Source organism: Pecten maximus, chromosome 16, assembly GCF_902652985.1.
Source record: "Pecten maximus chromosome 16, xPecMax1.1, whole genome shotgun sequence".
Lineage (NCBI taxonomy): Eukaryota > Metazoa > Mollusca > Bivalvia > Pectinida > Pectinidae > Pecten > Pecten maximus.
The window spans coordinates 24,945,831-24,973,792 of NC_047030.1; the positions used below are offsets into that span (position 1 = coordinate 24,945,831).

At 35.2% G+C, this 27,962-nt stretch overlaps 3 protein-coding genes across 7 annotated transcripts in view; 2 read left to right on the top strand and 1 right to left on the bottom strand.

The window, feature by feature from the left end:
• LOC117344898 (probable 28S rRNA (cytosine-C(5))-methyltransferase) overlaps nucleotides 1-8,871 on the top strand; it is a 14,326-nt gene extending 5,455 nt beyond the window's left edge. For both annotated transcript variants that reach the window (XM_033907771.1, XM_033907770.1), the window contains exons 4-9: nucleotides 1,421-1,538; nucleotides 2,480-2,621; nucleotides 3,205-3,320; nucleotides 5,728-5,906; nucleotides 6,641-6,723; nucleotides 7,506-8,871. In XM_033907771.1, the coding sequence (XP_033763662.1) occupies nucleotides 1,421-1,538; nucleotides 2,480-2,621; nucleotides 3,205-3,320; nucleotides 5,728-5,906; nucleotides 6,641-6,723; nucleotides 7,506-8,489 (1,622 nt within the window). In that variant the 3' untranslated portion in view covers nucleotides 8,490-8,871. The remainder of the gene's footprint in view (nucleotides 1-1,420; nucleotides 1,539-2,479; nucleotides 2,622-3,204; nucleotides 3,321-5,727; nucleotides 5,907-6,640; nucleotides 6,724-7,505) is intronic.
• A 185-nt stretch (nucleotides 8,872-9,056) lies between these two features.
• Nucleotides 9,057-27,909, bottom strand: LOC117344900 (ciliogenesis and planar polarity effector 2-like). Of its 4 annotated transcripts, none has more exons than XM_033907776.1 (6): nucleotides 27,836-27,909; nucleotides 13,744-13,867; nucleotides 12,159-12,311; nucleotides 11,329-11,453; nucleotides 10,073-10,209; nucleotides 9,057-9,286 (listed from the first exon to the last, which is right to left on the bottom strand). In XM_033907776.1, exons 3-6 carry the CDS (start codon nucleotides 12,292-12,294, stop codon nucleotides 9,058-9,060), a joined length of 627 nt encoding a protein of 208 aa, XP_033763667.1. In that variant the 5' UTR covers nucleotides 12,295-12,311; nucleotides 13,744-13,867; nucleotides 27,836-27,909; the 3' UTR covers nucleotide 9,057. The 4 variants fall into 4 exon arrangements, with proteins under 4 accessions (XP_033763667.1, XP_033763666.1, XP_033763665.1 ...); XM_033907775.1 differs by lacking the exon at nucleotides 27,836-27,909 and adding an exon at nucleotides 14,474-14,563; XM_033907774.1 differs by lacking the exon at nucleotides 27,836-27,909 and adding an exon at nucleotides 14,267-14,420.
• LOC117344717 (piggyBac transposable element-derived protein 4-like) lies at nucleotides 16,320-22,219 on the top strand. Its single transcript, XM_033907546.1, has 3 exons — nucleotides 16,320-16,533; nucleotides 16,626-16,754; nucleotides 20,811-22,219. The coding sequence occupies exons 1-3, from the start codon at nucleotides 16,320-16,322 to the stop codon at nucleotides 22,217-22,219; spliced, it is 1,752 nt and encodes a 583-aa protein (XP_033763437.1).
• Nucleotides 27,910-27,962: the final 53 nt, after the last annotated feature.

The window sequence follows — 27,962 nt, forward strand, 5'->3', positions numbered from 1 at the left end:
ACTATAAACAGGTTTACTGATAAGAACCATAACTTTAAGTTTTGTCCGGACAACTCCTCCTAAACTAAAGGGCCAATTTCAATGAAACTTCACACAAATATAGAGGACCATGTGTAGATGTGCATGCCAGTTTATTTTCACAAAATTATGGTTGCTATGGCAACTGGTCACTATAAACAGATTTTCTGATAAGAACCATAACTTTAAGTTTGTCCAGACAACTCCTCCTAAACCGAAGGGCCAATTTCAATGAAACTTCACACAAATATAGAGGACCATGTGTAGATGTGCATGCCACTTTTTTTTTTTTTTTTTCAAAATTATGGTTGCTATGGCAACTGGTCACTTTATTACTGGGTTATCTTAGTAAGCCTCTAATTAACAGTTCCAATTCACCATTGACTCGTGCAGATTGCGGGGGTATTAGTCAAACATCCTGGCGACAGTTCTAGTTCATTTATGGTGTAAATATATATCTGATTATCAACATTTAAATACTTACAGAATCTTAAATCAATACTTTTTGACCGTAAAGTAGTAAAGCAATATTAGTTAGACTTTGTATTTTTTTCATATTGATTAACTTTTTACGTTTTTCAGCTTTGTATAGATAATTAAGTTATTGTAGAATTATTGTAAAATGCTTTAAAGTTATTCATTTTATATATATTTATTCATATGATATTGTCATTTCATTATTACTATTAAAATTTTCTATATGATAGTGCTTTGAATTTAGAAAACTACATCTGATTCATATACCCTGAGCTCACTCTATTTTTTTACCTGAGTTGGTATTTCATATTGAAACAGACTATAACTAAACTTCAAAGACCTTCCTATCGAAACACCTCCCTTTGTCTTTACCAGAGTTGGTGTTCCGGGAATGAGCCCTTACAACTCATCGTGTTTGCTTAAAATCGACCATGCATACCTGATACTATTTGAATCAATATAGACTAAAAGTAAATCTGAACACAGGTAAACGTTGTGTATTTCACACCTGATTACATTTCACACCTCAGCGGGATATGCAAAGAAAAGAAAATGGGGGAACTCGATAAATCCCAAGTATTTCGAGTGTAATTGTATCGAGAATTCCGAACGTAATTTTCCGATTGTAAACGAGGAAAAGACAATTCTTAAAAGTAGTTTAGGGTGAAATTAAAATGGGGCGAATATCTTTTGTGTTGCTAAAAGGCGAAAATAACCTGGGGTGTAAAATACCAGGTATACAGTGAGTAGTTATCATGAATACAGAGATTTTATCTGAATACAACCCCTGAATTTTTACAATGAATGTCATCTGGCAGGTCAAATATCTCAATAAGTGAAATTATCAACAATTTGTAAGATTGCTCAAGCTGTCATGATGACTATTGAGAGTAGTATACAAACTATCATTATCTGTATGTTGTAGGTGCTTTACCCAGATATGTGAGGGTCAATTTGCTGCAGTCATCATTGTCAGATGTGACTAGTACTTTGGAATCAGAGGGCTGGGAACAAGTGGTCACTCCAATTAAGGATGCTGAGGGGTATGTTTGAACCAGAATCTTAGTGCGGACTTGAGCAATGAAACATCTTCTTTTTACCTAGGGAGAGAGAGCTAGATTTCATGTGCTGATGCCAACAGTTGTGATGGACATCATACAGCTGTTTTGTCCTTCTAGGACTTGTCAGTGATGCTATGGATATCATACAGCTGTTTTTGTCCTTCTAGGACTTGTCAGTGATGTTAGGGACATCATACAGCTGTTTCGTCTTTCTAGTACTCGTAAGTGATGTTAGGGACATCATACAGCTGTTTTGTCCTTCTAGGACTCGTCAGTGATGTTAGGGACATCATACAGCTGTTTTGTCCTTCTAGGACTCGTCAGTGATGTTAGGGACATCATACAGCTGTTTCGTCTTTCTAGTACTCGTAAGTGATGTTAGGGACATCATACAGCTGTTTTGTCCTTCTAGGACTTGTCAGTGATGCTATGGATATCATACAGCTGTTTTTGTCCTTCTAGGACTTGTCAGTGATGATAGGGACATCATACAGCTGTTTCGTCTTTCTAGTACTCGTAAGTGATGTTAGGGACATCATACAGCTGTTTTGTCCTTCTAGGACTCGTCAGTGATGTTAGGGACATCATACAGCTGTTTTGTCCTTCTAGGACTCGTCAGTGATGTTAGGGACACCATACAGCTGTTTCGTCCTTCTAGGACTTGTCAGTGATGTTAGGGACATCATACAGCTGTTTTGTTCTTCTAGGACTCATCAGTGATGTTTGGGACATCATATAGTTGTTTGTCAGTAATGCTAGGAACGTTATACAGCTGTTTTGTCCTTCTAGGACTCGTCAATGATGCTAATGGCCTGAAGTGGTGATACAGAGGAAAAGGCGACTAATTCAAACAGATTACATCTATGTATTATGTAGATTTTGGTTTTCACGAATCTTATTTATAAATATTCATTGCAATGCAGATTCCGAGATACGGTGGCTGGCCTACAGGAGCACCAGTTCCTACAGGACCCACATCTATTTGATCTCCTCGTCTTTCCCCCACATACTGATTTCCATGACAACCAGCTGCTCATCTCTGGGAAAATCATATTGCAGGATAAGGTGAGGATCATTTTTATGTCAGCGAAAACCTTGTCATGCCCCGGCCCATTTTCCTTCAATAAATCCTTTTATGTTCTTAGCAAATTAATCAAACATCATTTAATTTTATAAGCTAATTGAATATTTGTTTACTTCAAACACCTGTAATCAATAAAATAATTTACCAGATATGTATTGTTTATATATACAAAATGTTTCGATATCTGCCAATTTCATTTAATATCTGTTATATTGAATAGAATTATAGTTCAATAAATAGTTTTTTGCTAATTAGATTTTATAAAATGTTTCTCTTTATCAATTCAAATCATGTTATATATTGATGTAGAATGAATTTAACTGGAGTTGATACCAATTAATAGGGATTAAACACTTCCAAATAATCTGTTACATAAATCTATGAGGAACACAGGAATAGATCAGAATTATTCCTTTGTCACAGTTACATGGCTGATGTACATGCATTGCAATAAGTTACATCCCTGTGCTATATCTGTGAAGTGAATACAGTAAAATACAGTATGGACCAGTCAATGAAAAAGCCTTGCAATCTTTGACATAATAACATTTTGATAATTTACAGGCCAGTTGTTTCCCTGCCCACGTCCTTTCCCCACCAGAGGGCTCCACAATCCTTGACTGCTGTGCTGCCCCTGGTAACAAGAGTAGCCATGTTGCCAGTCTGATAAACAATAATGGGTAAGATATATACCTATTTATATAAGTCGATGAATATTTGTAATATGTGTACAATTCGTATCCATGTGTGTAAATACATTGCGATCCAGGTATTCATATTATCTAATAGATGACTTCCACAATGATCATGTCAGGTTATCAGGCCGACCATCACTGCGCCATTGAAATGTTCTTTTTAAGAACGCCGATGTGGCATAGCGGTATAAGCTGCGGGTATTTCTGGCTAGGCGATTGGATGTCGTAGATCGTGAGTTCGAGTCAAATTGTTACTATGTTATATACAGTCAAACCTCGATGATTCGAACTTCGTTGATTCGAATTTCTCGCTGTATCGAACTTTTTTGCTTGGTCCCGAATTTTCTCACTATATAACACTACTAACGAAACTATGTATGATTCAAATTTTTATAAATCGAAGTTTTCGATGTATCGAACTTTTTTCATGACCCGTTACCTATGATATTATAGGTAATTGACATCTCATGATTCGAACAAAAAGTTTACCTGTACTGACCACTGGACAGGTGTTTGTCGTGACCCCTGCGGCAAGATTTCACACCTCTCCCCCAAATGCCCTGACTGACAATAGGGATAACGATAGCGTGTGTTGTCACTCCCGGTCATGGGGTTAATTAATAATCAGACCAAATTGATAGATAAAAGGTGTATTTAGAAGCCATGACATTTAATCACTCCGGTAAAACATTTCGGTAGTCGTCTCTGATAATCTCCGCCGCCATTGAAATCAGCGGTCGGTGAGTAAATTTTACGGAACTGTAAAACAACCGGACCAATTTTAAACACAAACAATTAGCGGTGGATTCACTCATATTCAAAGTGTCACGTTTCAAACTTATACATAAATATCCAAGTAAATCGATTATTTGTCATTCAATCATGCATTCTCCAATCGATCGGCATTCCGTATTTTATATGCACATAACGTAAACGCACGTGTCTTTAGCAGAAAAGCCTAACGACTTACATAAGTGTGCATTGTACTTCTTTTGCTTTATCTGTTAAACGCGATATGTGTTTTGTAACCGATACATATTTTGTTTAATTAATAAAATGCTTAGGTATAATTAATGAAATTTTTTTTTATTTTGTTGTGTTTGAGGTATAAATTAACTAAACTTTTCGATGTGAGCCTGACAGGCGACGATCAACACGAAGACACCGAGGACATATAACGTTAACAGATATGGTCATTATCAAGAAAACATCGATCTATTGTCAACCATGAATAATTCGAAGTCCCGCTGTTTCAAAGTTTTTCTGTTAGTCCCTTGAACTTCGAAACATCGAAGTTTGACTGTATTTATATAAGTAGTATATACAGTTAATCTATATAATTATTTTATGGTAATTTACTTCGTTTCTGTTGTTAGGAGCTGGATGTTATATACACGCTTTAAATTTTTATGTCTCCACCAGGAGGGGGTCTGCATGAAGTTTTATCAATGTCCGTCATCCTGTTACATCATGTACTGTTCTTATTCAATCACTTTCAATGACATACCATTAGAACCTCTCAACAGATTCGGTTCATATTTACACCTGTAATAAGGTTCATATTTACACCTGTAATAAGGTTCATATTTTCACCTGTAATAAGGTTCATATTTACACCTGTAATAAGGTTCATATTTACACCTGTAATAAGGTTCATATTTACACCTGTAATAAGGTTCATATTTACACTTGTAATAAGGTTCATATTTACACCTGTAATAAGGTTCATATTTACACCTGTAATAAGGTTCATATTTACACCTGTAATAACCTCAGGTTCTACACCTAATCATATCCTGGTGGTCATCAGTCAAGGGGAATCGTTCAGTTTGTACAACGATTCTCATAAGGTCCTAGACTAGTATCACAACACAGCTTTAGTTTACATCCCCTTTGACTCCCCCCCCAAAACAATGTTTGTCTTCGACTCCTCTAAAGAAGTGCCTCCTTATTTCTCCCCCACAGAGCAGTGTATGCCTTTTACCTCCTCCACAAAACAGCCTGCTTTATAATCTCCCGACAGAAGTGTCCAATTCATCTGTCCATATTTCTATCACACAGAAGAATATCTGACTTTGACTCTCCCACTGGAGTTTCTGGTTATCTCCCCTTATTTCTCCCCCACAGAAATGTCTAATTTATCTCCCCTTATTTCTCCCCCACAGAAATGTCTAATTTATCTCCCCTTATTTCTCCCCCACAGAAATGTCTAATTTATCTCCCCTTATTTCTCCCCCACAGAAATGTCTAATTTATCTCCCCTTATTTCTCCCCCACAGAAATGTCTAATTTATCTCCCCTTATTTCTCCCCCACAGAAATGTCTAATTTATCTCCCCTTATTTCTCCCCCACAGAAATGTCTAATTTATCTCCCTTATTTCTTCCCCACAGAACAGTGTTTGCCTTTGACAAGGATGGTCGGCGAATGGCTACACTTCAGGGATTGATGAGGAAGGTGGGAGTGACTTGTGTCGTACCAGACTGTCTGGATTTTCTCAAAGTTGATCCCCATAATGACAGTTTCAAGGATGTAGAGTATATGCTGGTTGATCCATCCTGTAGCGGCTCAGGTAAGTTCACTGGGTACTTAGAAAGTATCTCAACAGGGATTGTCTGTAAGAACCCTATTTCAACAGTGCTGATAATATCACTGGTGTCTTGAGCTTTGAACCAAGTGCTGATAGTTACAATTTGTTTTCAGAAATTTTGGTTGTCACGGTAACCAGGTCACTATAAACAGGTTTTGTGGAATGACCAATAGCTCATCAGTCCTTAGATTTTTTATTCAAATTTGGTTAAGTAGTGTAACTTACTAATTAATGCCTAATATGTAGGTGTTTCCAGAACTGGTACTATGGAACTGTAATGGAGGTTTCCGATTGGTCAAAATTTTGATGTGGTCTATAGTTATAAATTGGTATATTAGTGTTTAGAGGGATAGCAAATGCAATAAATTGGTATATTAGTGTTTTGAGGGATAGCAAATACAATGACTTGGTATATTAGTGTTTTGAGGGACAGCAAATGCAATAAATTGGTATATTAGTGTTTTGAGGGATAGCAAATGCAATAAATTGGTATACAAAAGATGTTATTGGGTTGTCATGGTTGCAAATGAGGGGTAGCATGGTAGTAGTTGAATTTTGGCTTGCAGTTCAAGTTATCATAAATATTATGGGATATGAATCTTTCCACTCATTGATGTCAAATTTGGGGTAGAAATGAGGCTTTGTGGAGGTCTGAAATCAATTTCTGTGCCTGATTACAGAATATGTATTGACATTTTACTGTATCTTGTTTTCAGGAATAGTGAACAGAATGAACGAGGCAATAGATGACCAATCATCATCCTCATCAAAGAGGCTGGACTCCTTGTCAAATTTCCAGGTAGATAGAATGTGTCTCTCCTTGTAGAGATGTATATCGTTTTATACATAAACATAATACAATGTTGATTTGAATAGCAAAAGACTATCAACTTAATATCAAGATGGTTTAATAAATTGTTCAGTTGTGTGTTTAAAGATCAGTATCAAAATTATGTTGTGGGACATTTTCAGTTGAACAGTTACATGATGATAATCTTTTGCTTATGTGGCCAGGTGGGGTATCCTGCTGGGTGTGTTCAGCAGTATGCTTCAGTATAAGGTAGCACTATAAAGTCTTTACGTCAGCATCAGTTTGAAGCTATTACAAGGAAATAAACATGAATATACCAAAGCCTCCTAAACACACACTCACCATATGCATGCATCTTACACACAGGGGATGGGGCTGCAATAGCTCAGTTTGTTAGATTGCAGGCCATGTAACCTCAGGTGAAGATCCGAGGTGCGAGGTTTGATGCTCCCTACCTGTGTCGGTTTATGTTTTTTGGGAAGCTGAGAAACGGGCCTGTCTATGCTGTTGTCATTGTGTCCTTGGACAAGACACTTTACCCTAATTGCTGTAGATGGTATTGCAATGGGCCTGCCATATGTTGTTCAGTGAAGTAGTCACCAACTACTACAAGGGGACCCTGCCTCAGAATGACTATGGATGTTCACATGGCGATAAACCAAGTAAACATTGCACACAGCGGAGGCTGTCATTAAATGACCATAGCTGCTGATAGGACATTAAATAATGCAAAAACAAACCATTTGTAAATGATAAATCTTCTCTTGCAGGTGACCATGCTAAAACATGCGATGACATTCCCAAACCTGAAACGTTTAGTTTACTCAACATGTTCCATACATGTCGAAGAGAATGAAGAAGTCATCAAAGAACTGGAAACCATTGTCAAGGGCAAATTCAAAGTGTGTAAAGCATTTCCTGACTGGCCAAATAGAGGTCTCCCTGGTTACGACAGCTCAGACTGTTTTCTGCGAATGTCACCAGAACACTCGCTATCCAATGGATTCTTTGTAGCATGTTTTGAAAGGATAGAAACAGATTCAGATTCAGACTCAAACACAACAGTGCATAAACAGACAAAGAAAAAGAAGAAGAAAAAGGAGAAGGATGATTTTGAGACTAGTGGAACAACTGCAGATGATGATGAATTAACAAGTTCATCAAAGAAAAAAAGGAAATTTAAAGAATGCGAGGAAAGTTTTACTGGAGAAATCGCAACAAAAAAGCAGAAACACAGAGAAAAAGGAAGTGAATCTGAAATGAACAGGGAAAAAAAGAAGCACAAACATAAATCAAAACGCTGTGAGAATCAGGACGACGGTGAAGATGATTCTGATAGCGGCGTTTGTACAAATGGAAATCAGTCAATGAATATTGGCATTATAGATGAAATTAGGAAGGAAGACCAGTCCGGTGTGGTTAAAAAGCACAAGAAAAAGCATAAACACAAAGATTTAGACATTGACTCGGATGGCGATCGTATCAAGGCTGCTGAAACAGTAGAGGAATGCGTGTCTGATAAAGTGAAAAAACACAAGAAAAAACATAAACACAAAGATTTAGACATTAACTCGGATGGAGATCATATGGAGGCTACTGAAACGGTAGAGGAATGCATGTCTGATAAAGTGAAAAAACACAAGAAAAAGCATAAACACAAAGATTTAGCTGATGATTGTGATGCTGCAGAGACAGAAACTCTGGAAGTTCCACATCACAAGAGGAAAAAGAAACACAAACATAAGAAAGATTAGCTATACTTATCTCATGGTTCACAAGGTCATTTTAATATAAATTCTGTTTTTGTTATCAGTATGACACATTACACTTTACAGACATGACTAAATCTGACGATTTAATTTACCTGGAATAATAAATGTCATGATATGTCAGAAATTCTTAAATTGAGTTGTCTTTGCATAAATTTTCCGTTTCACAGAAAATATTTGACCTCTGGTTGATGATCTGTCTCTCAAAACATATAGGTAATATGTGGAATATCAAATTTATCATATTGTTGCAGATCATTTTAAATGTTCTTTGTCCATACTATTACTTTTATTCTTGAATTAGAAATTTTGAGGTGATCTATATTTAATTTCTGTTGTTGCCATTACAATAAATTACCTAGCCCTGGAAAATACTGCTGTTGTCCTTTCGGGTATGATTACCAGGTATGAAGGTATAAGAGCAATGGCATTTACAGTCTGATAAATGACGCTATGTTTTAAAATACACGTATATGAAATGCCATGCAAATTTTAATATAATTAAATGATATAACAAGATTTATTAGTGATTTATAAATAAAACAATGAAAGTTTAACAATATGATATTTTATTGTCCCCTGGAGGCCCTTTGCCTCCTATATTTAAGTCTCTCTGCCACAAATGTTCACAAATAATGTTGAGATTCTGTGCGATGTCGTTAAAGCTATTCTGGTTTTCTGCATCTGGAATGTTTCTTGTTTTCAATATCGGGATCTTCCAGTTGTGTTCAAAGTCTCGGATGTCCCTCTGGGTAATCTCACTATGTGCAAACTGGTCAAATCTGGACATGTTAAGGAGGAATAAAATTACAGTCATCCTCAGGCCATATTCATCAGGAGACTTCAATCTGAATCGAACCAAGCCATCATGGTACATGACCGAAAATTTAGGTATAAAGCTGTTTGAGAATTTCAGAGAACATGAATCTCACTACTTTATGTCCAACAAACAATAGTCTCACTTTAGCATCTTTTGACACACATAGGTAGAAAAATTTTAATCAATCTATAAATAACCAGCAGGTTGAATGAGATCTAAAGGACAAAGGATTTAAGAAATGGTGTTTGCCATATTTTTCAGACTATTTTCTACTTCAGATAATTAGTAATTGGATGTATTTCAAATAAAGAAATGCTCACAAATGAAACACTGAAAAATGTTGAAATTTTTTTATAGTTATTGCTGCCAATATTGACAAACTAGCCAATTAAATGTGATCCTTGTATTTGACATCTCGGTTTACAAAAGCCATTCTTGTTGCATACAGTATATGACATTAGGGAAATAAGATCCCCCCCCCCCCTCCCCCAATCCTTAACCTTAATTTCCCCACTTTGAACATTTCTATGTACTCTACATCAATATTACAGTCTTTAGTCTTATTTCTTCCACAAATCAATTAGTATTTTAATAACAATCTTACTTTAAAACTGGAATTATGGATAACATTTATTAAAATAACCTTTTCAGCATTCATCTTATACATTTTAACATAGTTGCATGCTATTTAATCTCATCCTATTAACCAAAACAAAAGTTAGATTTTCTATTAACAGTGAAAGGATACTTTGTTCCCATCACTAGTTTTGTGGTGTTATCTTTCGGGGTACTGATCCTGGTCAGTTGGTGAGGAATGTCCTCAAAACTACTCTTGTCTATGAAGGAAAACAGGAATATAATGGCATCAGCCTTGTCCAGACAAGCCTGTGGAGAAAAAATAGCATTGTTGAAATACAACCACACATTCTCAAGATATTTACCAATACAGTCATACATTCTCAAAAGGATATATATCTACCAATACAGTCACACATTCTCAAGATATTTACCAATAACAGTCATACATTCTCAAGATATTTACCAATACAGTCATACATTCTCAAAAGGATATATCTACCAATACAGCCACACATTCTCAAAAGGATATATCTATCAATACAGCAGCACATTCTCAAAAGATATTTCAAAAATACAGTCGCACATTCTCAAAAGATATTGACCAAACATGTTTGTAAAACAAAGTTTACGTGTTCACTTGTCTTTCTTTCAAACAATTCTTCAGAGCGAAGTGTGACCTTCGACAATTGATGTCACCATTGATGACACGAGTTATTGACATTGTGACCATGGCCTTTGACCTTAGCTTGTCTAAAAGATGTTTTGAACATTTGAAAGAGTCCTCTTGCAAAACATTATAGATTATGATGTTTAGAATTTAGTGACTGTGACCTTTGATTCCATATATACAGTGAATATGAAAAAATAACACCAAATACTTCTAATCAGTAAGTACTGTATGAAGTTTAGTCTCATTGGTTCATGAATGTGTTGACACCACTAAAAATGGAACGATCTCTACACATCTCTTCAGGTAACACAAAATACTAGGTACAGAGATGAAGCAATCTGATTAAAATATGTCTATGCTTCATAGTGTAGGCATGCCAAAGAGATGAATTGTTATCAGATTGACCTTAAGCATGCCAAAGAGATGAATTGTTATCAGATTGAGCTTAGGCATATTGAATAGATGAATTTTAATCAGACTGAGCATAGGCATATTGAAGAGATATATTTTAATAAGATTGAGCATAGGCATATTGTAGAGATACCGGTATATTTTAATAAGATTGAGCATAGGCATATTGTAGAGATACCGGTATATTTTAATAAGATTGAGCGTAGGCATATTGAAGAGATGAATTTTAATAAGATTGAGCATAGGCATATTGAAGAGATGTATTTTAATCAGACTGAGCGTAGGCATATTGAAGAGATATATTTTAATCAGATTGAGAGATGTAGTATACTTTAAATACTCACTGGCATTATATGATCATATTTCTTTGTTGAATTCTCGCCAGTATCCCAGAACTGTATTTGAAACATAAATGCCTTGTTCTGTTGTAAAATTTTCCCTGGCCAAAATACTGTCGTTGTCTGAATACCTAAAAATAGAAGCAAAATCAGAAAATCATCATAAACAATGTATCAGGTAGACCAGATATCATATCATACTGACAATACTTTGTTTTTGTTTAACGTCCTATTAACAGCCAGGGTCATTAAAGGACGTGTCTGGTTTTGGAGTTGGAGGAAAGTCGGAGTACACGGAGAAAAACCAATGACCTATGGTCAGTACCAGGCAACGGCCCCACTTGGGTTTCATACTTGCCACCCAGAGGTGGAGGGCTAGTGATTAAGTGTCGAGACACCTTAACCACTCTGCCACCGCGGCCCCTCATCTAACAATACATCCTCAGATATATTAATTATTTTCCCAAATTCTCTTTTCACCATTAAATATGTACAATTCTACATACAGTATTTCTGAATACAGCTTATTATCCACGACCTGTGAACCGGTTTAAGCGGCACCGTGGTCTGATAGTGTAGACTCGTGCTGGAATGCTACCCTCTGGGTCAGGTACGTTGCCATCCCTCGACAACACTACGAGACCACTGTGCCCTCAGAGTTGGAACACATGGGGGTAAGGTACATGGATTTGTCAATTTGTTGAAATGTTCCAGTTAGAATCTGTGATCTGTACCTTACATGTACTATAAATAATATTTTATTCCACATTTAATCATATTACAGATACAGTGTACTGTAAATAAGCTTTAGAGCTTGTATTAATTCCTTTCTGTACCTTGTGTTTCACTGTGAACTGTTGGTATCAGACAGCCTGACAGTTTAGCTAGTGTGCTGGTTTTTCCGACCCCACTTTTACCGAGAAGGAAAACTTTGTAGCGCACCTCACTGATGGATATGTGAAGTGGTACCATGGGTCGTTCCAACAAACCTAAACAAAAAGGAGGACAGCTTGAAGATAATATGTGAAGTGGTACCATGGGTCGTTCCAACAAACCTAAACAAAAAGGGGGACAGCTTGAAGATAATATGTGAAGTAGTGCCATGGGTCATTCCAACAAACCTAAACAAAAAGGGGGACAGATTGAGGATAATATGTGAAGTGGTACCATGGGTCGTTCCAACAAACCTAAACAAAAAGGGGGACAACTTGAAGATAATATGTGAAGTGGTACCATGGGTCGTTCCAACAAACCTAAACAAAAAGGGGGACAGCTTGAAGAGAATATATGAAGTTGTGCCATGGGTCGTTCCAACAATCCTAAACAAAAAGGGGGACAGCATCTATCAAGATAATATGTGAAGTGGTGCCATGGGTCGTTCCAACAAACCTAAATTAAAGGGGGACAGCATCAAGATAATATGTGAAGTGGTGCCATGGGTCGTTCCAACAAACCTAAACAAAAAGGGGGACAGCTTGAAGATAATATGTGAAGTAGTGCCATGGGTCATTCCAACAAACCTAAACAAAAAGGGGACAACATCTATCAAGATAATATGTGAAGTGGTGCCATGGGTCGTTTCAACAATCCTAAACAAAAAGGGGGACAGCATCTATCAAGATAATATGTGAAGTGGTACCACGGGTCGTTCCAACAAACCTAAACAAAAAGGGGGACAGCTTGAAGATAATATGTAAAGTGGTGCCATGGGTCGTTTCCAACAATCCTAAACAAAAAGGGGGACAGCATCTATCAAGATAATATGTGAAGTGGTGCCATGGGTCGTTCCAACAAACCTAACCAAAAAGGGCACAGCATCAATATAAAGTCATGCATATTTATTTTTCGGCATAGCCGTATAATTTTCTTTTGTTCACGGATATGACGCGACAGGTGGCGTACGTTACTGGTCAAGATGAAGTATTTGATTGGTCAATGTAGCGGTAAATGAAAAATGCAGACATGCAGTTTAAGACGAAACAAAATTAAGATTTAATGCAAGCTGAATAAGTGGATGTATATATACAAATGGCACATTAATAAAATTATATTCCTGATTCAAATGCAGTCTTACTATCACCAAAAATGATTCAAACTGATATAATTTTGTTATCCGTGATGAAATTGCGCATTTATTAATTAGTTCGCTAATTTATTTCACCAGCAGTTTTACATTATAACCACCAGCATTAAAACTATGCCGTTTATCTTTTTTAAAGATATTTCTTGTTTAAATTGAGTATGTTCAAGAGGTAAGAAATTAAATAAATCATTTACTTTTGTAATGTAATATTTATACTTACATCATGAAATCTCTACATAATCAATAGTTTTGATGCATATTATATGAATATATTCATTTCATTGAACCAATGAATTATAAAAAGAATAATGAATACATAATACTATTGTTTGTCTCACCAAATCTCTTCAGTTTTGTGAGATTTCTCTGAAGTACAGATGCCAGAACTTCCTGTCCCTCTCTGGTTTTGTGCCAGTCAAGGTTGAGTAATGAACCCTGAGGACAACATCCTGAAGCACAGGGCTATTAACATACAAAAATGACCATACTACATATGTATGTGTACCATAATGCCAAATTAGTACTATATCAAGGCAGAATCAAAGCTTACAAAAGGATACAAGAATTTGTATGTAGTGGAAAGATTTTATTTAAGCTAAGTGTCTGGTGTTTTTGTAAGATGGACTAGTTTCTGTAAATGATTAGGGTTTTTTTTGTTCAAATATCTGAGTCTATAATAATAGTTGTCATATGCATTTTATTTGTGAAGTAACTAAGCTTAGAATAATATTTTTGAGATATTTTACCATTTTCATGAGATTTGTTTTTCAAGAAATAAAATAGATGTTCGCCAACCAAGATGCGCCTCTATTAGCAACTAAAGCTAACAACGGTGTCGAAAAAGATGTAATATTGTTTTACCATGTAGGGCCAAAGGTATTTTCTTTTGTAAATAAAACCCGATTTGATGTCATTACTGTACTATTACTTCCGAAACCGAGCCCCCTTCCCCGAACGTCTGAACTAAAACTCACGTGTCTGTGAAAGTGCAAATATAACATGCGCATGAATAAAGGACGTATGTTAACCATTAAAGTTGCTAATCCGATATATCAGACGCACATTTACCTGTAATTAACAATATTCAGTAATTATTGCAAACAGATGCGTCTGTAGAGATATACCGGATATATAACGAAGATTGTAAAAAAGACACGAAATCGGTAAAAAAAAAATGTCCGGATTTTAAAAACGAATACAGAGACATATATATGTCTCTGATATACTACACGGTATTAAATGTAAAAAAAAAATCCAAATATAATGTTTAACTGTTAAATCAATTATAATAGATCTCATCTGGAGAATTTCTTTTTTCACACAGTCCTAATATCATGTTTCAAATCCTTCACTAATTAATCACGAAAGAAGGTTAACACAACCAGGGACGTATAATATATATATGTCCCTGACACAACCTTCCTTTATTTATGCAGGAGACTCATGAAGATAAATTTAGGGGGGAAATGGTGAAACTTCTCTATTGTCCATATTTTCTATAAAATACTGTTCAATATTTTAATCAATTTGACCAAGAAAAACAGCAGCTCAAAACAATATTTAACCCTCTGCCCTATGGGGCGCCGTTTTACTATTTATTCCCATTTGGTGATATCACCTATTCAATCATCAAATAAGTGATATCACCTATTTGAATGGGTGATATCACTTAATGAAACGAATAGGTGATATCACTTAAAAAAGTTCTTAAGTGATATTCGAATATGTGATATCACCAAATGGGAATAAATAGTAAAACGGCGCCCCATACTGCCCGACCAAACTGTCTGTAGTTTGACACGGGAGAGATACCGAACCCACAGTTACATTTAATGTATAATTATGTATTACATACATATGTATCACACGTGCACACATAAACACCGGCATATATGGACAGTGATTTCGTGTCAAGTCCCTGTGCTAAAATGCATGAACGCAGTGTTTGCGAACATCAAACCCTGTATATGAATATAATTTGAATGTCAAGAATGTTGCGTGGTCTGTGGCACAGTGGTAGTACTACTCTTGCCTTTCACCTAGACGATCGGTGTTCGATTCCCCGATCGGATGCAAAAAGGTATGGGTCACCTGTCAGACCACGTGGGTTTTCCCCGGGTACTCCAGTTTCCTCCACACTAGCCATAGTGTTTACCATGACTCCTCTATCTACTTCCATTAAGTAACACCGACACAAATACTTCATTTGCCGACCAGCCTGCCGCGTAGGGTAGAGCTTGTGCGTAATTATGCGTTGTTGAGCAAATAACAATTGCAATACGACCTTACACACATATATACCCGTCTCTCACCTCCAATCTTATTTTTCCAAGCAAAATTTATTGTAAAAAATAAATAAACTAAATATAGTTCTAGGCTAAAAAGCAGAGATAAAAACAATTATCATTTTCTTTGTGAAATATGCATGAAAAAAATCTCTGAAAACCTGGGACTGATTCGGAATGGACAAAATATCGGAAATAAATGTATTACCTCTATTCAATTTCAATTCCTTTATTAACTGTGTGCCATATTGCCCATTAGTACATATTATATACACAATCGTAATATACGTGAACAACAGCTATACAAAGTGGAGAACGAGTTAAAAAAAACTGTACATATAGCATGGATCGTATTGGCTTCGAAAATAAAGCATGGTATGATTTAATTCACTGACATAAGTTACACTCAATAACTTATATATAAAAGTCCATACTTTTAAAATATCAAATAATGTACTATTGTTTACATATAAAAATGATATACTTGTAACAGTATATCAAAATCTACATATTTTATTCAAATGGAATACTGAGATCCAACGGTGAGGGAGATGCGAGAGTGGTTTGGGATATCCCTACCAGAAACTCGCACATCCTCCGTTGAAATCAGGCAGATCCTAAACACTTAGATGAACAGCACAGGAATAATATATATTCTGAAGATATACTGGTACAAATTACGAGAGACATTTTCAGAGGAATATGAAGTCAAAGCTGAAAACGTCGCTAAAAAGATAAATGACGAAACTGTGAATTTCAAGTTTACCACCAATAGGAAACAGTTTGAGTTTAACCTTGAATTGGACCTTTCGTTAAAAAAGGCAGAAAGGGCCTTAGGTGTTCGTGAGTCTTCGTCCGTGCTGGACTCTATTAACGCTGCCAGAGATTTGATTAGAAAACGTAACAAACTCATAAGGTTGCCGATAAATCTCCAGGTGGTTGGAGTACAGTCGAGGAATATCTCTCCGATGACTTAGCATCAGATTCCGAGGATGACAAGAAACTACGTCAAGCGGAGGACCGAACGGGCAGGAAACCCAGACCTTACAAGAAAAGGGTTTCCGGTAGGGGCGGCCATTCGGGTGGCGTTGGGCGTGGTCATTATCGTCCTGGTGTCGTCAATGACCAGCCTTTGATAAGTATTTTGATTATTTATTTTTGTGGGCTGATGAGTTTTCTGAGCACGCAGATTTTTTTTTGAAAATTCTGATTTATATAACACAAATGACGAATGAAAACAACTATTTGACCGGGCCTCGAACTCACGATCTACGGCACCCAATCGCCTTGTCAGAAATACCCGCAGCTTATACCGCTGCGCCACATCAGCGTTCTTAAAGAAAGAGTTCGAGGCCCGGTCAGGGCACGAGTCAAAAAGTTGTCTTCCTTCGTCTTTTGTGTTACTATGTTAATTATATATCTATGTATTAGCACAATGTAACATATACACTCTGTGTTGGTGAAGGTATAGATTTAAATGTCCTGTCGTAGTTGTACCGAGAGAAATAATTAATAAATATTCACTTTCAAACCTTATTTTTTTCTTAATAATTGAAAAGTTTTCAACTTTTCAAATATGATAGAATGTGTATCTAAAGCGAACCTTATATGCTGCTAATTTGTCGATAAGTGATGTCAGTGCCGTTTAATGTTAAAACCGCGCATTCTTATCCGTGTTGTGTTTCTGTCTTGTTCTCATTATTAAAATCAGTCAGCTTCACATATTATCATCAACTTATCGAATCTGTGATGAAGTTAAGCAACATTTCGAATTAAGATATAAATATTGATTTACCAGACTAGTGCAGACGACCGACACACAGGTCTGAGGATTGATATTCAAGTTCAAATTCTTCATTGTCTTCCGACTCATCAATATATACTAAAGAAAGGAACACAGCATCAACATTTTAAAATGAAATAATGTGCCATTTTATTCGCAAATTAATATTCAAATAAACATACCGACAATACAACAGTTCTGGATACTCTGGTTTGTGAGAATAGACGATACACACGTACAGTAAATTTATGCGTTATATTCTATACAAAACCCGCTTCTAGTCATGAATGACACTTAATTCAGAAAGTAATATATTATAATCATCATGATCTACAATAGACTTAATCGAAGCCTAAAACAAACTTCTACATATACAGATTTTATCCCTTATTTTACATGTCATGGTCTCTGTGATTACCAATGATTAAATGCTTGAGACAGATATAATTTATATGCGATCGTTGTCAGTGAAATTATATAAAAGTGATTCGGGACATTTAAATATAATTGATCCTTTATGTACAGGTACATAGCATAGGTACTTATTAAAACCATCATTTTAGCTCCGTTTTTTATGATAAAAAACATACAATTTAGTTCATCGTGACTAATCATGTTTAATGCTAAAACTTATAAACTCGCAATGATTTTCGTGTATGATTGTTTCAAATCTTATTTATTTATTTTTAGTTGGATATCTTTTATTTATTATTATTAATTTTATTTTTTATTTTATATATATATATTTTTGTAATTGTGTCATTATCGAAAAGGGATGAGATCCTTGTGGTTTTACTTTCCATTCGTGTGTCGCAAATCATATCTTCACTTAAAACAGGACTTTAAAAGATGTATAAACATGTTCGGAGAATTGCGAATTCTCAAGTTCGAGTTGAGTTAGTATACCTCTAAACAATTACACGGTGTGAAATTACGGTCCACAAGCTCGTTACGCGTATCTCAAAGGTTTGTCTATAGAATAATTAACCTAAGTTGCCTCATTCATATACCCACGATGTTGAAAATTTACTCTATGAATCTTGTCTGGGAATTACTAATATTTCATGGACAAGTTTTATCAATTTCGGACAATTATCCGAAAATCACAAATAACGGTATCTTCAAGTGTATTTTCAACGTATCCTTTGCTGTTTTGGCTTGTAAAAATTCAAAATTTTCAGTATTTATTTCACATTGTGTATGAATTGCATTTTAAACTTCTATTTCTAGAAGTATTATAACCGAAATCAAATATTGGTACATGTATGTAATATACCGGTCATGCCCTCCTAGTCAAGGCTATATGATGTAAGTCGTTATAAACGGCCCGTTATTCAAATGTCATACATGTTACAACGACCCGTTAAAATAGAACATTATTCAAATTTTACATGTTATATACTACCTGTTATAATAGAAAATTAGTAAGATGCTACCAGGTCGGGGAGAAGTCCTGATTCCACTATAATAGCTATATATATAGCTATATAAACAGTAACAAATTGAAGCATTTTCGCCAGAAAAGTCATACCTGACAAAAAGCGAGTTATGGTCGGTAGGTACATAATCCACGTGCTTGGTTGTTACAATACCGGCAATAAAATTAAAATTTCACCTGTGCATTTTTCTGTGAATTCGCCGTTTTTCAATCTATAATAACCGAACAGGAGAAGGGAAGTAACTCTAATAGATCAGAATAATTGTTATCATCTCCAGAAGAGCATGATAATACAAATACAATCAATGTAACGTAGATAATACGTGACAATTTACATAGTGATATCAAGCAAAAAAGTGCAATATAATTTTATATACAAGTGTGTACATATATAGTTAATTATCATAGATATAAGTTGAGTAGTATATATGTCTTATATTCCATGTACATACAAGAAAAATCAATCTGATTAAAATACAGATCCTAATACTATCGTGTTATTAGGATCTGTATTTTAATCAGATTGAAGAAAAATTACATCCACTACATAAGCAAGTATCGCACAAGTATGATACTACCTGTATTAATTATGTGTCTTCCCACTCGGCCAACATATCCTATTTTAACATTGGGAATAGGAACAATAGCGAATAATAGGCACTAATTACAGGTAACATATAGGTGGCCTGTTTTGGACAAGTGAATGATTCTGAGGTTACCTGTGTTACCTGTCAATACAATACAATACAATATTTTATTTATTAGAGTGTCACACATTTTTACAACATGGTAAAAACACAGTCATGATAGATACAAATACCAATTAGAGGAAAAATGTCCAGCCATATTTGGCTTACGAGACACTAAAAATTATATCTATTAAGAATATCAAGTATCCTGTTAAAATTATTTAGGATTTAAGAACACAACTTCGACTTATCTAAAATTGCAAGATTAGAAAAACTACCAGTGTAGTAACATAACCTCCATATTTGGGTAAAGATACATAAAAAAATTCACAAATTATCTTTCTATATCCTTCATTGCTATAAATTTCACACTTTATCATAATTATGTTTTATAAATAAAACAGAAAATACGTTTGTTACATTTTTACCTTTACATATAGTGTAAGGAAACATTATTAATAAGTTTAAGTCCACGTTACCTGTTTCATTATGATATATAACGGGTATATATAATGTACTTAAGAGAAAAACAATTAAAAACAAAACACTTTAAATGACATTTTAATACTTCCAAGTAAAACAAATCATGTATGATCAAATCAGTATAATCCTAGAAAGCACAGATAAAGTTGACAATATCACCAAAGTCACTGTGTAATCACTGGATATGATATATCGGCGGTTCTCATATACGCAGTCTTCACATACGAAATTATTCACGTAATAGTTCAATGTTATTACAACAAAGAAACATAGTCTATATAATAGTCACTTCCTTTAACACGGGTAATCGTAATCCAAGTCACTTTATGAAATTCGATGTTAAATTATGTAATGTTAGAATACACAATCTCTCAAAGTATATCATAATCACTTAGGTCCCTTTATGAAATTTAATGTCAATATTCAGGAAACAAGTATATGATACACGTATATACGATACATGGGTATATATTTTTACTGTCGATTTACACATCTCCAATAGCATCCATCATTGCGCCTGATCTTCTCTGAATATTTGAATCCTCTTGGACCAAATAATAACCCCCCCCCCCCCCCCCCCCCCACACACACACACACACACTGTATATCATTGTTACCTGTATATGGTGCATTTTTAATTATAAAAAAAATCCATTATTTCATTTCTAAGGTGTTGTGTAATATCATTAATATAAGTAATAAACTATCACTATATGCATTTTGTTAGATGCTAAGGAAATAGACTTTTTTCATGAAGTTTTCCCGGTAGAATGGTATGGCAAAATCGCTGCCGAGATCAACAGATATGCGGCCGAAAAAATTTCTCAAAATGGCGCAGATCCAAAGTGGACCCCAACAAATGCTGAGGAGATTAGGGCGTTTTTTGCCTTCAATATTACGATGGCAATTGTTGTAGCACCAAACCAGGACATGTACTTTACATCTGACACATTTTTTCGTCCCACATGGATATCTGAAAGAATAACCAGGGACCGTTTTGACAAACTTTGCCAATATTTTCATGTATGTGACACCAGGACCAATCCCCAGAGAGGACAGCCCGGATTTGACAAGTTGGCTCACATTAGGTCAATTTTAGAAGATGTTAGACAGAAGTGCAAAACTGTCTATTCACCACATTGTGAAACATCAATTGACGAAGCAATGATTGCTTACACTGGAAGACTAGGGTTTAAACAGTATGTTCCACTGAAGCCTACAAAGCGTGGGATTAAAGTTTGGGTCAGGGCAGATCCACACAATGGATTTGTGAATGACTTTCAGGTTTACACCGGTAAATCTGAAAATGCACCAGAGGTTGGCTTAGGAGAACGTGTCGTTAAAGACCTAACTCGGGATATTTGGGGCAGTTTTCATCGTGTTTACTGTGACAACTACTTCACGTCGGTGCCCTTGTTCCAGGAGTTGTTGCGGAACAAAACATATGCCTGTGGGACTTTCCGATCAAACAGGAAACACTTACCTCCAGCTGTAACAAAAGCCAAGCTGAAACAACAAGGCAACATGGTTCAAAACCAACAAGGAAACATGGTAGCAACTGCGTGGCATGACCTTTTGTCAACATGTGACAGCCCGGTTGACATGACCAGTGTCCAGAGAAGGAAAAAGGATGGGACAGTTCGTGATGTTCCCTGCCCTAAGGTGGTGAAGAATTACACTTCCCACATGAATGGAGTAGACAGAGCTGACCAGCTTCGCTCAACATATTCCATTTCCAGGAAGGCTTCCAAATGGTGGAAGTACCTGTTTTGGTTTTTGGTAGACATTTCAATTACCAACGGGTATATAATGATGAAGGAGTCGCCAAACCACCAACTGAAAAGCAAAACAGGGAAGACAAAAGAAAGGACTCAGCTTGATTTCAGGAAAAACCTTCCCAAACAGCTGATGGGAGCATACTGGCTGAAAAGAAAGAGGGAAAGCGTCCAGAACAAGTCTGTCCAAGGACTTCTCCACTGGCCGACGATCCTAACTAAAAAGAGGACCTGCAAGCAGTGTTCAAAACAGGGGTTAAGGAAGGAGCCAACATCTGGATGTGAACAGTGCCAAATTCACTTGTGTGTAGCTTGTTTCAAACCCTACCACAAGGAAAACTTTCCTGCCCTGTTTCAGTGACAAAAAGTGTGTTTATAGTGTGTGTATATAGATCAAAACAAACAAATCCTTAAAAAAAAAAAAAAAAAAATGTTTGTGATTTTTTTTCCAAATTGTATATATTCAATTGGATAGCTATTGATATAAACTATTGGACAATTATATCAGCAAGATATATTCAAAATTTGGTAAGTTTATCTTTATTAATAAGCATGCTATGATAAATTTAGTGACAGTGGGTCAGCAGTTTGTTTCTGCATCACTAGGGAAGCTGAAATGGCTTAGGGCATCTAGGTCAAAGTGATGCTTAGGGCATGTATCAAAGATAGCCGTTAGGCCTGAAAGAGTTAATACGTACACATGAATTTAAGTTGTTTTTAATGGTATTCTTAAACATTTTCTTCACTTGTCGGTCACCTTTGAGTCACATGTATACGAAACTTAATGGTAAATTATCCGTCATGTTCGATTTGCATGTCGGTTTATTACAAGGGGAATCTTTGTCTCCCATGCTATATTCTTTATTTGTAAATGATATGGAAAGTGAATTTATAAAGTCTGATTGTCAAAGTTACTTCTTACAGTTGATTAACCTGTTTATGTTAATGTTGCAGATGATACAGTTTTGTTCTTCGAGGACGTTACTGACCTTCAACGTATGCTTAACTGTTTACAGACTTACACTACTAAGTGGAATTCAAAAGTAAACACAGATAAAACAAAAATTGTTATTTTTAGAAGAAAAAAAAAATATTACCTGGTGAAAACTGGACGTTCAATAGTAAACCTATAGAAATTGTGGATAAGTTTTGTTACCTGGGTTTGGTTTTTAATTTTAACGGCAGATTTTCTATAGTGCAAGATACTTTAGCTTCTCAAGGCAGGAAAGCATATTTTCAATCAAAAAGAAAAATGAAACACTTTAACCTTAACACGGAAACAAAACTCTCCTTATTTGATACATATGTTACATGTATTTTGAATTATGGTTGTGAAGTCTGGGGGCAAGATGTTTCGCCACAAGTAGAAAAAAAATCACCTCCTTTTTCTTAAGGATTTACTTAACGTTAGAAAAACAGTCAATACCTCTATGGTATTTTTCGAAACCGCTAGATATTCATTATATGTGCAACGTAAAACAGCTGTTATGAAATATTGGTTAAAAATGTTGAAAACAAAAAACTGTATTTTGAAATCATGCTATGATGCTCTAGTCGAATTGAATTGCAGAAAACCTAATTGTAAAACTAATTGGGTCTATCATATTAAGTATGAACTTTGTAGTTTAGGATTTGGATATGTTTGGAAAAATCAATGTGTTTTAAATGAAAATCATTTTTTTGCAAATATACAACCAACGTATTCATGATGTTTTCGTTCAAGAATTGTATAGTGCTTTTGATGTATCCCCCAAATGTTATTTGTATAAACATATTGTGGATTCCTTCTGTACTCAGTTCAACTGTCAATCATAGATGTAAGAAGTTATTAAGCCAATTTCGTATGCAGTGTCACAGTCTTAATATCGAGTCTGGGCGTTATAATAACATCCCTAGAAATCAGAGGATTTGTACTGTCTGTGATAAAAATGACGTAGAGGATGAAGTACATTTTGTACTTCTCTGTCCGGCATATTCTGAATTAAGGGCGACATACATCAAAAAGTATTTTTATTGTCGACCAAGTGTGTATAAGTATATTGAATTATTCTCGAGTAAAAGTGTTAAAATTTTGAATATGTTGGGTAAGTATTTGTTTCGTGCTACAGCGAAAAGAAAAGCCCTGCTTGCAAGTAATTAAATTGATCTTAGTTTGTTGCTATTATTGATTCATCATTTTTCATCAGTGTCACTGTTGCTTCTATAGCTTTTTATATAGTATGACGTTATCCGTTGTGACGTATCGTTACTATGTATGACGTCACGGTTTTATCATATAATTCAATAAGTTGAAACTGGTGAGTTTACAGTGTATATTGATAACACAATGTAGTTACAACATGTCTTTTACATCTCATTACAGTAGTATTGATGGTAATATTGTCCTCCGCCATCTGATGCTTGTCTATGTCATGATAATTACGAAAATGTTTGTACTGTTCCCTATATGCTTGTTTTGCATTTGGATGAAATAAAAAAAAACCTAAAAAAAACTATACGTATACTGAAACAGACTATACCTACATTTTCCACAGGTAAACTCGGATAAGTTTATATAGCAAAAACAACATGTTGGCTGAGCGGGACTTTCAGCATTTTTTGTTTCATACTAAATCACATTTTCCGGCATAGCCGTATAATATACTTTTGGCCGCGGATATGACGCGACAGGTGGCGTTACTGGTCAAGATGAAGTATGTGATTGGTCAATGTAACGGTCAATGCAAAATACAGAAATGCAGTTAAAAACGAAACAAAGTTAAGACTGAATGTAAGCTGAATAAGTGGATGTATCTATTCAAATGACACATTAATAAAATCATATCCTGATTTAAATACAGTCTTATTATCACCATAATGTTTCAAACTGATATCATTTTGTTGTCCGTGATGAAACTGCACATTTATTAATTAGTTCGTTAATTTATTTCACCAGCACTTTTACATTATAGCCACCAACATTAAAACTATGCCGTTTATATTTTTTAAAGATATTTCTTGTTTAAGCTTAACCTAGCAAATCGTTCCGGGTACACTTTAACCTCATCGATAACTTGTACCTGTTTGTTATCGTATGTCCAGCTTTCGTTTTTGTTTGTTTTGTTTTTGTTTTTGTTTCTGTTTTCTTTTTTTTAATTTTACTATTTCTAAATACTACAAACTTGGTCTTTCCTATATTTACTTCCATGTTTTGTTGTAATTACTCAGACTATCTAACATTGATAGCAGTCCTTCTGGGGTTTCAGGAAGTAACACCATATCGTCCGCATACATTAAAAGAAACATATTTATCATCTGTATTTCAATGCTGGGACAATTATCCTTAATAAAGTTCATTTCAAAGTCATTTACATGTAAAGAAAACATTATCGGGGACAATATTTCCCCTTGTAAGAGGCCTGACTTGTTAGGGAAGTATTGACTATAAGTATTATGTGACGCGAGTAGCATTGCCTGTGGGGCACATATTGTTCATGCTGGGAATTTCGGGTTTCATCAAATGTGGTCTGAAGATGAAGCCGTTAAAAGTTCCACCTGGAGAGAATTTAAGGCTATCAATTTAGCTCTTTTACGTTACAGTAATTTTTTAAGTAATTCCAGTGTTAAGTGGTATTCAGATAGCCAGAGCACAGTTCAGACCGTGCAAGCCGGTAGCAAGGTGGTTGAACTTCAATTACAGTCCGGACGGAAATGCATGGGAACGGATTTCCTTAACGCTATTTTTACTCACCAGTCCGAAAATTCGTACTTGCGTTTAGATATTTTTTAAATCTGTGCAGAAAAACAGATAATTCTTGCTATTGAATGGATCCCTAGGAGCGAAAACAAGGTCGCTGCCTTTATTAGCAAAATCGACGATTCAAATGATTCAGTATTTTTTTTTTTTTTTATATTTTTTTGAATTGATGGTGGGGTCCGTAGACAGATTTTCTAACGGTAATAACGCCAAGATTCCTAGATACAATACCAGTTTTTTTCATCCCTTAGCGGAGGGTGTCGATGCTTTTGCTCAGTCATGGGGGAGAAAATAACTGGTTAGCCTAGCCTAGCCGATCGTGGTCCCGACAGGGGGTTTATTTTGAATGTTCCATGTGCCTTCCAACAAAAACGGAAGTTACCTTACAGAAAGAGCAGTCATTCTCGAACTTGTATTAGCTCACCGGTTACGAGTAACCGAGAGCTAATGCTGTCACCCCGGCGTCCGCGTCGGCGTCCCACCCCAAAACTTTAAAGTTTTTGGAGGAAGTTTTTTGAAAGCGTTTAAGTCCAAAAGTATATACCACATGCCCTTCTAAATTGGTTTATACATTCATAAGAGGTCTAGGAATGATATTATGGCAAATCATGCAGAAAACAATTGTGATTTTTTCGCATTTTCCCATTTTGTGGACTCAACTTTTTTGCACCAAAACTCACTTTAAAGTTTTGGGGGTTAGTCCAAAAGTATACACCTATCACCCTTCTAATTTGGTTTATACATTCATTAGAGATCCAGGAGTGATGCTGTGGCAAATCATGCAGAAAAAATTGGCATTTTGGAATTTTACTATTTAGTGGACGTTTTTGGACACAAAAACTCTAAATATTTTGGGGGTTGGTTTTGAAAAGCTTGTAAGTCCACACCCTTCTTATTTGGTTTAAACATCCATTAGAGATCTAGGAGCGATATTATGTGACATACAATTTCAAAATGACATGCTTATACATACATAAAAATGAATGCGTAGTGTGATTGCTGCCGCCGGTGAGCTTTCGCAATCATTGATTGCACTTGTTATTTTTCCTATCTCACGAGAGTCTCGTTTTTATAAGATATCTTATATATTATATAAGATATCTTATATCTTTTGAGATATCTCATAAATAAGAGATAGGATATCTTATGATATATAAGATATCTTATAAAGAAAAGTTTATAAGATATCTTATAAAAGATATAAGATATCTTCTATATACTATATAAGATATCTTATATATATTCTATAAGATATCTTATAAAGAAAAGTTTATAAGATATCTTATATAAGATATCGTATGTATTATATGAGATATCTTATAAACTTTAAATAAGATATCTTATAAACATATAAGATATCTCATAAACATAAGATATCGTATATACTTTTGTAAAATACTGGATCAACATTGCTCCGCGAAAATGACCACTTGGCTTGCCATACCATAGTGCTAAATTAATTGAGCTATTGAACTGTTTTTGGAATAGTTTCATTTTTTAAAAATAAATACCCAAATGCAGGTTTGACTTGTACTTTGGTTCTTGGTATTGACATCCACATTTCTTAATGAACAATGAAGACAATTTGAATTTTTGTATTTCATTTATATAAACCAACGGCGTATTTTAACTGTAATAGAGTTTATTATATTAAATTTATTTCAATGCATCTGCATTCTATTCGAATCTGGGACCTCCCAGGTATTAGTCTTAGTTTTGTAGAGGAACTAAATATGTAGGTAAACGCAGGTGTCCACGTAGCTCAAACAGTTAGAGCATCCGTCCAGAGTTTGAAGGTTCGGGGTTCGAGTCCGGGTATGGTCGTTGTATTTTTCCTCTCCTGTTGTTCTCATGCAAAATGGATGGAGCTAAAGCATTTCTCATGGTTACCCAGGCACATGGTTTATCAATCTCCAAATTTATAAAAATTATAACATTACAGGATATAGAACGGGCATCATATATTACTGGATGTTTTGTCCACACTCCTTTTGACTTGATTGAACAAATGAAGATTGGTGATTCAATGAATGTAATTTCTGTTTTTATCGATGTAAAAAAGGAGATAAATTTTATATAAAATACCAATTAAGGATTTTTGTTTTTCGTAAATAAAACTTTAATCCTGGGTCAATATCTCTTCCTTGTGCCCATATATGGTAACTACATACAAACCTAAACAAATTAAGGTCCATAACTACAATCAATAATGATTAACAAACCCAATGTGCTACCTTGTACCTTTGTCTAAACTTCAGGAATGTCTGATGATGATACTCGTCCCATCCTCCTCGTACACCTCCAGTTTACCAAAGAAATATCTAGAAATGATAGAATACACAACTGTTTCATCAAAGCAAAATGTTCA

Coding starts and splice junctions, on each gene's coding strand:
- LOC117344900 (XM_033907774.1), bottom strand. Junction 10,210..11,328: donor AATATGATCATATAATGCCA/GTGAGTATTTAA, acceptor TTTTCTCCACAG/GCTTGTCTGGACAAGGCTGA. Junction 9,287..10,072: donor AAACTAGTGATGGGAACAAA/GTATCCTTTCAC, acceptor TAACATGTCCAG/ATTTGACCAGTTTGCACATA.
- LOC117344717 (XM_033907546.1), top strand. CDS start 16,320: ATGAACAGCACAGGAATAATATATATTCTGAAGATATACTGGTACAAA. Junction 16,534..16,625: donor AGAAAGGGCCTTAGGTGTTC/GTGAGTCTTCGT, acceptor ATAAATCTCCAG/GTGGTTGGAGTACAGTCGAG. Junction 16,755..20,810: donor TTACAAGAAAAGGGTTTCCG/GTAGGGGCGGCC, acceptor GCATTTTGTTAG/ATGCTAAGGAAATAGACTTT.